Genomic DNA, 13,247 nt, shown 5'->3' on the forward strand with positions numbered 1-13,247 from the left:
ACCATATATAGTTAGGAATTAGCATTTACAAAACCTTATTTTACTCACACAAAACCATTGAAATTCGCATATATAGTTAGTTGCACTAACTATATATCGCGCACCCGCAATCCACTGCTGATCATGTCACATATTACATCATTCATGACATGGTCAGTGACATCACTGATGACATCACTGATGACATCTCAAATGACATCACTGATGACATCACTGATGACATCTCAAATGACATCACTGATGACAACATCCAGTGACTGTGTATTTCTGTAAAGTTAAAATATGTCTTACATATTGAAGAATGAGTGGATGTATAAGTGTCTGGATGAAGGATTTAGTAGGTGCATGACTGACTGTATGAGTGAGTGATTAAATGTGTCTCACTGAGTGCATGGGTTTGTGACTAAATTGTCTTAATTTGTGCATCATTATGTCTGTTGTTCTATAAAATGCTGCATGTGTTGATCAGTAGCTATATGAGTAACTATATGGGTTATTGATTGGTTGCCCAAGTATTTGTATGGGAGACTGAGTGTGTGTGTGGGTGGCTGGGAGGTGTATGACTCTGTGCATAGATGTGTGAGCAGTTGATTCACTAGATGTATGGGTTCAAAAGTGCATGTGGAAACAGCTGTATGGGCGGTTGACTGTGTGCATGAGTGTATTGGTGAGTGAATGGATATCTCAGTGCTACATGTCAAAGTAAATACATATGTAAAACACAGTACATGTGAGTGTTGACATATATAAATAACTGTTCAATAACAATAGGAGAGGTAGGGAGAATGAGGCACTCTCTTAGTCCCCGGTTAGTCATACAAAAACAAGAAAAGAGAGGTCAGATCAAACACTTGATCAGTATAAGCGTAAACTACAGACCACAATTCAGGGAGTCAACACAAGATTAGATTCTCACATCCGATTTGGATGATCAAGAAAGCCCTCACACACTGACCTAGTCAGTGTCATGCTTCATCATCGGGCCCCACCGACAGAGGCCGAGTGCCTCTGTGGTGTGCTACGACGCCAGAAAGACTGCGGAGCAGGTTTTTTTGTGTGTGGAGGGCGTGCTCTTAGTTACAGTGAAATTTTAAAAGTGCCTGAAGCAAGGGTATCGAAAAAAATATTTAATAAATGATCCCTGAGGCACAAAAATAAAGAGTATTACGTGTCTGTATTTATATGCCAAGGTTCAAGGTTGGTGAAATACAGAATATACTCAGTTCATTACAGTCAACATGTTTCAGCCATAAGGGTGGTATATTACCGTGGCATTCATCAGGACTATACCCCGGCGGTATGGGCTCTCTAATCACCCACCCTAACCTGGGGACGTGAAAGTGAAAAGTTGTGAAAAAAGTGCATAAAAATTATGGAAGAGTAAAAATACTCAATTCCAAAAATACTCCGTAATTTTGGAGTGTAACTGCACTTTCAAAAGGGGCGCTACTCGCACCATGGGTCTCGGGAGGGGATCGGAGCGACCTGGCACATCGCCCTCAGCGCTTCCGACCCGCTGATCAACCTAGTCATGACCTCCAAACCGGACCCCGAAGATTCCTACATGTCAAAGTAAGTACATATGTAAAACACAGTACATGTGACAGTTGACATATATAAATAACTGTGCATAAGAGCTAGTGAATGTGTGAGTGGCTGTATGGATCATTGTGAACTTGTATCAGGGATTGTATAAGAGAGTAAATATGTGTTAGTATATGTTTGAATAAGTAAGGTGTGTATAACTGTATAGTTGAGAAAATGGAGGTGTGATTGATTCTTTGCATGACTGAATAGGTGTGTGAGTAACTCCATGGATGAGTGACAGTCTGTGAGTGTCTGTTTACACTGAGTGTATCTAAGGTTATATTAGAGTCTGAAAAGGTTCATCATATTATCACATGAATAATGTCATCAGTGATGTGCTCAGTAATGTCATCAGTGATGTCATTTGAGATGTCATCAGTGATGTCATTTGAGAGGTCATCAGTGATGTCATCAGTGATGTCCCTGACCATGTCATGAATGATGTAATATGTGACATGATCAGCAGTGGATTGCGGGTGCGCGATATATAGTTAGTGCAACTAACTATCTATGCGAATTTCAATGGTTTTGTGTGAGTAAAATAAGGTTTTGTAAATGCTAATTCCTAACTATATATGGTCTCTAACCTATGGTTTTTTCAGTGAATTTTCAAGGTTTTGTAAATGCTAATTCCTAACTATATATGGTCTATAACCTATGGTTTTTTCAGTGAATATAAATATAAATAAAATTATATATATATGTGGGGCACATATATTATTGTGTTTCCGGGGTCACGCGCATGGGCGGGAATATTCTAATGCTTATGACCATTTATGAGGATCCCCTGGAAGAGAACTACAACAGAAACCCACTTTCCTACATCTATCTGCCGGGCAGGCCGCCGTCCAATTCCGCGATCTCAAGCACCACGCTGTTAGGTCCAGTTTTCTCAATCCATCCACATCCGGTGTTGCTTGCCGTTTTCGCATCCGCTTCTACTCCAAGAATATTTGTACTGCGTCCCCTTCGTCATTACGCCTGGCACTGGGGAGCAACCATGATGCTGGATGTCAGAGGCATCGGAGAGACTCGAGGTCACGTCTCATCCGGCTGCCAACTTGGTCACGCCCCCTCAGCCGCTTTAGCCTTTGTACAGTGGCACTGTACTGGCACTTGTGAAAAGTGGTCAGCTGATCTTTTTTCTTTCTCGGATCTATGCACAATAGTGTAATCATACTCAGGCAATTGCAACCCCCACCTCTCGATACAAGGGGGCATCTTGGCTTTAGGATTCCTAAAAATAGTAAGAAAAGCTTTGTGGTTAGTGATAAGGGTGTTATTTTTCTTACATAAAAACATGGATGTGTTCACAAGCCCACACCACAGGCTTGACTTTCTTTTTCAGGTTGCGGCTAGTACGTTAGGTCTGCGACAGACTCTGGCTTGCATAAGCCACAATGTGCCTTTGGGAATTGCGTCCACTGTGCTAGGCAAGGATCGCACACAACTCCACTGGGCTAGCATCTACTACAATCTCAGTATAATGTTTTTGATCAAAATAGCCATTTCAGTAGCATTCTCAATTGCATGTGTGATTTTCTTGAAGCTTTGGTCGCATTATGGTGACCCATGGAACACAGCGTTCCTTTTTGTCAAGTCTATCAACGGGGCACAAACTGTGGCAAAATCATAAATATACCTGGAACAGTTATTGACCATGCCAAGGAAGGATCGCAGCATGGTCACATTTTGTAGCAGAGTAGTGGACAAGGCTTGTAATTTAGCCAGATCTGGTGTCAGCCCCTTTTCGAAGAAAATATGCCCAAGTAATTTGAGTTTTATTTTGTGAAACGTACACTTTACTGCTTCCAAAGTGAGACCAGCATCAGCAATCAGTATACTTGCGTAAAGGCTTTGTCATGTTCCTTTCGAGTGTGCCCCAAATACTAGTATATCATCACTATAATTAGGCGCTTGTGTAATAGGCTGTATCATACTGCTAATGACATCCTGAAATGTTCTGCAGCTGATGACAACCCCAAAACATAGTCTTTTTTTAACTTAATAAAACATTACGGGTAAAAAAGGTGGTAATGTGCCTGCAGTTTTCCTCTAGTTCGAGTTGATGATACTTTGGCATCATTCAGCTGTGGGATCATATCTGCAATGTGCAGACCAGTATGTTGTTCTCTCTCAATTGCCTTCTTAGCTTAACACATGTCAACACAGATGTGCACGGCACCTCCACTGTCCTTTTTGGGCACTACCACTATGGGTGAAAACCCTTGTGTCGGACCAGTAGAGCGTTCAATTATACCAGGTTTTAACAGCATTTCCAGTTCTTTCTCGACAGCTTCCTGCAAGTGAAAAGCAATTTGATGATGTCGTTGAGCAACAGGGCAAATGTCCTCGTTGATATGAAGTTGCACTTTCATGATCTTATGCTTTCCTAGGCCATGACACAATGACGGGCCAATATTCTGTTTTTGCCGGATTTGGCTGGTAGTGGCAGCTTTAAGAACATGGTGGCATCATAACCACCTGTGGAATTTCCTGCTGTTGAGAGCAGGGCTTGCTCTGGGGCCGTCGGCTGCCCGCTTGGACCTGCTCCATTCATACCATCTCTGAGCCCCAGCTGCATGCTTGCATCAGTGTTGTTGCAGCCGATCTGATGTTGTGTGGCCTCTTTTTCATCTTAGGCTGTGAGTAACTGTTGGTCTCCTGTACAGGTTTGTCACTACTCTCATCCTTCTGCATCATACCTGGATTTCACTGCTATTAGCGTTTCGTGGCACCTGGATGATTCTGCTTTTGGTGCGCTTGTCTGCATCTGGCTTTCGCAGACGTTCGTGCTTCTCTGTACATGGTTGCTGCTGCCTTTAGAGCTGTCATGCTGTATGTATGCTGCCTGTTATGTTGCGCCACAGCACCTCTTTCAGTCATACCAGCATATTACGGGCTGTGACTGAACTTTCCGTGGGGCCTTTGCATTCTTCGAAAGTCTTGCACTGGCTGGAGTGGCTCTTTGCTCCACATAGCCAACCATCAACTGCTTCACTCCGACTGAGGCGCACATGGCACACATGATTAGTTTGATGCACTTCGGCAAGCTCTCAGGGAAAGCACTCTCGTTACTTTGGCTTGATCAGCTAATTTGTCTGTTGTTGTAGCGTCCTCCCCAGCCTGGTAGCTTGCAAATTACCATGCCACACAAGAAGCTCTGTAGTGCACGTCTTCATTCTTCACAGTGCAACCTTTAACTAACTGTACGCACTGCATCATGAACTTTATAAACTACACCCAGACACACCCAAATGATTACATCATTCTTCTAAGAAGTCCATCAGAGACCAGAAGGGACCTACTATTCATATTAAGACACTATAGACACCCCATGTCAGCACCCCGCATTTCACACAACACAAATGAATGGAAGGTAATAATTGGTAAATAACACAACGCTGATTTTACAAGGTAACCAAGGGTTTATTTCACAATATAAACTGCAACATTTGAAACAAGCTACCCCCTAAAAAGGGAAAGCCAAAGTACAGGTGTGGTTTTAACTTCACAGATCTCCTGTCTGCTACACCACAAATTTGTCAGTTACACTAAACCCTAAACATCTCCGTTCTGTATACCAATCAATGCTAAAAGCACCAACACGCCGTTTAGAATTCAATTCCAGCCACTGAAACCAGACATACCGGTTATTGCTCAGATAAATAAAACTAGTCTACAAAAAAAAAATAACAAAATGGGTCAAGGTGTGGGAGGGATATTGGGTGGTGTAGGAAGAAACAAAAAGGGTAACAGTTTTTTTTTAGGATGCTGTAAGGAGAGCAGCAATTCCAGGGAGGAATTAATAGAATTTGTGGACCTGCTTTGTTCTTCCCTTTCCAGCACCAGAGACTTGAGAGGAGTGGCTTGGTGAATCCCATGCTGAGGTATGAGTGGTAACTCTGTACATTAAAAGGTGCATGTATCAAAGACTCCAAATCACTGAAAACCCTGGCTGGAGAAACAGGATAACAGACCCCGCCCTTACTGTCAACACCACCACAAACTGCTCGTAAGAAAAATATACAAAATTGTCCAAAAAAGTCTGTCTTCTGTAAAGAGTTCTGAAAAATGTTCCCAAGAGGGTAGAAATAGCACCAATTGCAGTCTTGCAGTAGAACCTAGTCCTGTGGCTGTTGCGAAGGGATGGAAGGAGGGGTGGGAGGTCAGGAGTGAGCAGGTAAGAGGGAAGGAAACAATTACTAAAGTCCTGAATGTTTTGCAAAATAAGTTCTATTTTCGTTTCATAACATTGTTTGCTGTGCACCGAATGCAGACATAATCTTCCTTTTCTGCCATTTCTGAGGTAACTCCAACACAGACCTGATGAAACCATTGGTTGCAACTGCCATCACATTGGACCCAATCTACCTAAAGATAAAGAGAAAAACAAATAACCTGAGAATTATTGCAGAAATATTATTTTCAGTGCTCTATTGGAAATTAGCAGCCATATCTGTCAACATGTTGTTCAATTTGAAGCCCACAAAAGAATAAGTTACTTACCTTTTTTAACGGTCTATCTTATTGATACTCGAACCACATATTCCTTACCTTGTAAATCTTCGCTGATGCTAGAAAAACTAAAAACTTTTGCAATGGCTCCTGCACGTTGACAGGTAGCTGAACTCCCCAGTACACGTATCAGGTAAGATATGGTTTCCCTCCAAGTTAAAAGGCAAGTACAGTAATTGAAACACAGAATATACACAATTCGTTTTTCTTTTGTCTTGTTCACGCTTTATTCTGGTGTTCTTGGCCACAACCAACACATGTTTTGTCGCTACAGGGTGTGATCCTGCGACTTTCTCAAGGCTATACTGTCCAAGTACGCCTTTTTCTAATGTGGTGTTAATTCCGACCCACACAGGGGTTCTGTTAAATATCACTGATCAATCCAAAATAAGGTCCTCTGATTAATGTGATCTGGTTACCCTCCAAGGATAAGGCAATATCGTTCTAGCGCAGCAGAGTTCAGCAAAAACTCCCAAGCAGCAGACAGAGTACGGTGTGCGGTATCCTGTCTGTGTAGCATCCGTATAGTTAACCCCTGTGTGAGTCGGAATTAACACCACATTAAAAAAAACGCATACTTGGACAGTATAGCCTTGAGAAAGTCGCGGGATCACACCCTGTAGCGACAAAACACGTGTTGGTTGTGGCCAAGAACACCAGAATAGGGAGGAGCCAAGCTCGCGAGCGAAATGGTCGCCTTATAGCTCGGCTCCGTCAGCCCTCTGTCCTGACTCACATATCCTGCTGCATATCCTGCCCAGAGATGACATATTTTCGAAGAAATAGAAACGCAACATTTCGCTCTCACTCACCGTTTGACCTGGAGGCTCCGGCTTGCAGTGGTTCCGGAGCTGTACCCCCCGAGGGGACCGTGGCCTTCGTAGAGCTGGGACCGGGGCATCGCCTATTGGATCCGGCCCGGCGTTGCTGTACCCGTCGGCCCCGGCCGAGAGACTGCACCACTGGAGAGAGCCACTGTGAGAACTTCCCGGTGACCCTGAACCGGGCCTACCTTGGCGGCCGTGAGGCTGGTGCGGGGCGCGATGCTCCGTGGACTGACCGTGTGAAGGGGTCCCCCCGCCGCTGCTCCGTCCATCGACCCTGGACCCTCGCGCTCTACCTTTGAGGGGCGCCAGCTCTCGTATAGGCGACCCTCCGCCTCGGGCGGCTCTCCTTTCTGCACCGAAGCGGCCGTTACTGGGACCCCCCGGACATCTGTAAAGTCCTACATTTGTGGACTGCTCCGGGAGTGGCGGAGAGAAGTGAGGGGGCTGATTCTACAAAATGGCTGCCGATGACCTGAGATGTGGATTTCCTCTTGATGGCGGTCTCCGGTTGCTGGATTGCACGGGAGCATGGTCATGTGGGCGTGAGCCTACGATTGGCGACGTTCTTGATGCTTTGCGATCCTTGCACGCGACCTTGGCCCCCGGTGCTCCTGGAGACTCGTTGCGATCCGCCGCCATCTTGGGTGGACGCTTCATGGTCCCCTCTTGCCTTGGTGATACCATTGCCTCGCCCCCCTCGGTGGCTCCGAAGGATGCTGCTACTGTCCATCGACGGATTTACAGGCCGACGGCTTTGGAACCTCCTGCTCTTCGATGTCTGGAAATTGGGGACTTGGATGTCATGCGGAGGCCCGATCATCCCCGGGTGCCTGAGAAAAATGGTGGACTGATGCTTGTTTCTGCCTTGATGAGGTCTTGTTTCTATTTTGCTAGCACACCCCCGCCTTTTCGATCTGCGGGACTGAACTCTTGTCTTTTACTGCCCCTGTTGCTGTTGCTGAGACATTTGAACTGCCTATTTGACCTTTTGTTCACTTGCTTATTGATTGACCTCTCTGACCTGCGTCTTTCTTGTAATTTTTTTCATTTGTGTGCTTGCCTCGCATCGTGTTGCTCACTTCACACTGTTATTTGGTGGGTGGTAATTGCGGTGAAGAAGGGATTGGGGTAAGATGCACGGCTCCCGATGGATTATTGGTATACGGATTCGTGACGAAGTGGCTCATATCCATAGTGCTATGGGAGACCCCTCTGTAAGTTCTGTGGCGCTCGAGTTCGTGTCGTTCTGGTGCACACGTATTATGATTGTATGGTTGGGCGGAGGGCTGTGGCCGACCGTATTTATTTCTGCCCTCATGCTCCTCCCTCCTATTTACTACCTTTTTTTCATATCTTCTTTTTGTCTTTTTCTTCCTTTTCTCTCTTGTCTCTACTACATTTCGGGTTCTGGTTTAGGGCGACAGGCGCGCTGTTTGGAGGGTAGGCCGTAGCCTTCTGCAGGGGTGCTGGGTGGGATGGGTGGGTTGGGTCTTCTTTGATGTTTTATTTTTCTCAGTTCTATGGCCCTTTTGTGTATCTTTATGAGAGTGCCGCGTCTGTCCTTGCCTTCCGTGGTATGATTAGGGTGGGGTCTATAACATCGCTGCTCTTCTTTTATAGTTCTGCTGCTTTCTATTGCGACTCCCATGCCCTTTTCGCTGCTACTATTCCTGTTCTTTTATATGTTCCTCGCTACGGGGCGCCTGTTTCAGCGCGGCATTCTTCTCTTTTAGTCTGTGTTTTCCTTCCCTTTCCTCTTTCTTCTCCCCTCTCCCCTTTTCCTTCTCTCCCAAGGTTAGTATGACGGGCTAGTTTTGTTGATGTCGCTATTCCGGCCCCCCTGTTCTGTATCCAATGTGCTATTGGGTGGTGGGAATGCAAAGTTGTTACTACTTGCATATTGATTTGTGGTCACCACATCTGTTTTTATATCGATGTTTACAGTGCTGACACTTCTGCATTGCTGCCCTTTATCCTTTTGTTGCTAATGATCTGTTTTGGGAATCCGGATGCTTCTTTGTTGTTGCTGAGCCTGTCATACGCCTTATTGCTATAATATAAAAGTAACCTTATTTTGCTCCTGATTGCTGGCCGTCTAGATCCTCTTACCTCCCCCCCCCTTTTTACGATTGTATTGAACGCACCTCTTTACGTCTGATTCTGTGACTTTTAATTTGGATTCTTTGACTGCTTTATCGTATCGTGGCCGGCCGGATCGGTTGTAGGCCCTGCTTTGTATATCCTTTCTGTATTAATAAAGGTTTATAAAAAAAAAATAAAAAAAAAAAAGAACACCAGAATAAAGCGTGAACAAGACAAAAGAAAAAAGAATTGTGTATATTCTGTGTTTCAATTACTGTACTTGCCTTTTAACTTGGAGGGAAACCATATCTTACCTGATACGTGTGCTGGGGAGTTCAGTTGCGTTTAAGGCCTTGTGCTTAATTTGTGGAGTTTAGTGGATCTCCACACCCTTTAGCACCATAAGAATTCATTTTGAGAGAAAATACAATAAGTGTAACTCAATCCTGTGGTGCCATAATTCCCTATAAGCACAAACAAGTTCTTCTATATCACGTTGACAGGTAGGACCACAGACCTCTACTGCGACTTCGTCCTGTCTCCAAACAGGACGACATGCAGCTGTATAAAGGAGCTACCTAAGCACACTGATGCCTAGTGAACCCGATAAACAGTGCTGAACCGGAGGGCAGCAATTCACATCTGAACCCAAAGGCGTAAAAAAACAATCTAACAATGGAGTCGATGCCCATGCGTACTATCACCCAAAAAAGTCAACACCTACCTCGTTACTAGAAAAGACTTCTTTGAACAAAAACAAAGTGCAAACATCCGGACCCAACTCTAGATGGCAGGCTATGCAAAGCATGTGATCTACAGCTCACATGCCTCGAACATTATCTTTTATTTGCAGTGCAAGCCAGCTAACTTGGGACCTGATTAGAACATAAAAGTCCACTACAAAACAGGAAAAAGTGTCCGGTTGGTGAAGAACCTATAGTCAGTATTCAGTATTCACTAAAAAGAGTGTAATTGACGGGTAGTACCCTTCTGATGGATACGTCTAACTACAGATGCCTCACCTTCGGAACCAATACAAAAGCAAAGCTCCCTGAAATGAGAATTGTTCGGGGAGCAGACATTACACAAGGAAGTCTTGCAGGAGCAAGCGGGCAAAATGGTCCTCTGCTAAGTTGTGCATTAATGTAGTTATGCCTGGTGAAAGAATGGAAAGATACCCATGTGGCTGCCTGGCAAATATTTAAGACTAGAGGTCCCAAGCTAAAGCAGTTGAAGCCTCCTGATGTTGTTAGACCCCTCAGCTACATTTGACACAGTCGACCAGTCCACCACCCTCCATGGGATTCACTGGCAATGTTCTTCACTGGTTTTATTCCGGTCTTTCTGCCCAGCATCAGTATGTTAACCAGGCCACCCCCAGGTCGCAATATATGCCCATCACTTCCAGAGTCTCTCTGGGTTCCATATGGTATCATGTTATCTTCAACCTCTATCTAGAGCATCAGATGACAGCATCAAGGTTCACCAATATGCTGATGATATACAACTCTACATAAATGGTGCAATGTAAAAATGATGCCCACTGTAAAATGTGAATGAAAAATGGACCCCAGAGTATCCAAAATCTCACAGATATCCATAGGCCTTGGGCAGAATGGGGCACCGTTGAAATGGTTGGGGGCCCCTGAAGGATTGGGGGTCCCCACTGCAGTGCTTAGGCTGCAGGGGGCTGTGTCACACCCCACTCTACATGAGTCTCCTCTGCTTCAGACATCAAACGCCTACAACACTGCCTCCACTTCATCCAGATCTGGAAATCCAGCACCTATCTGAAGCTCAACTAAGGGAGAATTTCAGTTATATGCACAAAAATGACAAGTAATAAATAGTACAAATTTGGCTCAATGACATGAACCTTGACATTTTTTAACCCCAATTTTATTCGCATGCTAAGTCACTTGGATTCACCCTGGATATTGGCATCACCATCAAGGAACACACTGCAAAAACACACATGTTCTGGTAGCAGCTCACTGGTCTATGAAAAAGAAACTATTTTTCCAGACTTAGGAACTGCTGTTCAAACCCTCATACCTTTAAATCTGGATGGTGGTTAACACCTACAGGAGCACCCCATAATTGCATTTTATGCACCCTGTCCTGTTGGAGCTCCACTGACTCCCCTGTTGGCACATGGCGCACCTGTGGCCAGAACACCACCCGACTGAAAACCAAGAAGTGCAAAAAACTAAAGAAAGACAGCAGGCTTTTTACATCTATATATCTAAGATCTGGGACAACATCCCTGTATCCATCCTGACTACCTGAACACTGCATCAATTTAGGAACGAGCAGAAGACGCATCTCTTTAAACACCACATCACAATGAATAGTCAATCGACAAACCAGCAACCTCGATCACTCGTTGACTTTATGTTCATATTTGATTCTGTACAATGTTCAGCTGGCTTTTGGCTAGGTTTGTGCTACAAATAGTGCATGCATACATACATTTTTTTTAGAGGTCAGCCTTCATCTCAGTGGGGAGCTGCAATTTCAGGACTTGTGCAACATACTGAAACAACTGCAAAATAGACACCATAAAGACTAATCCAGGACAGAGTTCAGAGAGGTGTCTAAGCTACTAACATTCTGCAAATCAAGATACAGGCATCAATTTAACAAGATAGAAGCAAATAATCTGCCTTTTCATCATGCAGAACACGTTGGGAGGCCTTGAATGATGGGTGATTATGACCCCAAAATGTCCTCCATCCACTTCAACTACCATTATTGAGGCTGTTAATCTAGAATATATAGTCCATCACCCTTAGCAATTGTTTTTGTAATTGCCCACCTCTACATCCGACAGGCTCTCGTAGGCGCACAAGCACTTGGCAAAGCTGTTAGCGGAGCAGGATGACTTCGATTGTGGTCAGTCAGCACCATAGGAGAGAGAGTCACCTGGAGGCCTCAATGGTTAATGGCACACCAGAGGGAGGCGGAACGAACAAACTGCAGATTAGTGTGCTTGAAACAACATGCTGCTGCAGAGAAGATTATGGCACAGGACGCATCTTCTCCTAAGATGTTATAGGATCAGTGTTGGACAGAGGTTAGAGTTAGGTGTCATGACCACCAAATGGGAAATCTACTGCTGGAGTGGAAGCCTCTGGATTTCAAGGAGCTATGGTTGTGCTTCCAAGGGAGGAGTCACCTATCTCGTGACTACAAAGACTTCTTCCAAGACGACAACAACATGCAATCATCCGAGCCCAACACCAGGTGGCGATCTAATGCACAGTGCGAGATCTGCAGCTCATATGCCCCGAACATTAAGTTATTCCACAAGCTCTGTATACCATAACCTCTTTGGCCTGTCCAAAACAATCAGAATATCTTGGGCCCGGCCCTCACAAATCAAAGACCAAAAGAAATATGGGTTTCATAGGAAATAAGTAGTTAGGTGGAAAACTCCACTTCAACCAATACAAGCCCCAAGGCGCTCTGTAATAGATACTGAAGAGAACAGAAGGATAAGTTACTTACCTGGATGACATTGAGTCCCTACTAGCTAAAGTACTATTAGATACGGTACATTGCAAATTAAGAAATTTACGTCTAGGTGGGGGAAAAGAGCCGATGAGGGCAATGATTCTTTTTGCACTGAGTGTGCTTTGGGTAGACAAGAAGACCTAGCTCATGTTTTATTTTTCTGTACTGGTTATGAAATCCCAAGGAAAAAATGGATACGCCCATTGGGTAGGAATTTTGGCATCAGACAGTACGCTGAAATGCTACGCATTCTCAGACAGATACCTCTAGGTTGGTCGTATTCGGGTTGAGCAGATTCCTACTGTCGGCCAATTTTATTAGATTAAAACGAGGTTTACAATGTTGACATGTGAGGGAATATGCAAATATATGATGCTTGGTCTTGCCCAGGAGTTGTCTCCTATTTTTTTTTTTACATCTGGGTACCTCTGTGATAAATATTATATAGCTGGATCATGTAGATGCTTTACTATTTATAATGTATAATGCCCATGATTAATAACGTATCTAGGAATTATTAATTTATAAGTGTTACTACTGTTTGATTGTAGGTCCATATAAATATTTCCTATAGGCTGCTAGAATTTAAAACTAATTGAAAAAGCATTTTATGTTGAGAACTTCAGAAAACTGCACTTTATAACTAGCGAATCTATTATCAACATATTTCATATACATTGTTTTTATCTTATTTATACATACATTTTAATGTAATTG

The 13,247-nt window shown here is 44.0% G+C and overlaps 1 protein-coding gene across 2 annotated transcripts in view; it reads right to left on the bottom strand.

Annotated features, from left to right (window-relative positions):
* Positions 1-4,995: 4,995 nt before the first annotated feature.
* The window catches only part of KDM5B (lysine demethylase 5B), an 877,335-nt gene continuing 869,083 nt past the window's right edge, over positions 4,996-13,247 (bottom strand). For both annotated transcript variants that reach the window (XM_078644101.1, XM_078644102.1), the window contains one exon: positions 4,996-5,961. In XM_078644101.1, coding sequence (XP_078500227.1) covers positions 5,824-5,961 — 138 coding nt within the window. In that variant the 3' untranslated portion in view covers positions 4,996-5,823. The remainder of the gene's footprint in view (positions 5,962-13,247) is intronic.

The sequence above is a fragment of the Lissotriton helveticus genome, chromosome 5_1 (genome assembly GCF_964261635.1).
Source record: "Lissotriton helveticus chromosome 5_1, aLisHel1.1, whole genome shotgun sequence".
NCBI lineage: Eukaryota > Metazoa > Chordata > Amphibia > Caudata > Salamandridae > Lissotriton > Lissotriton helveticus.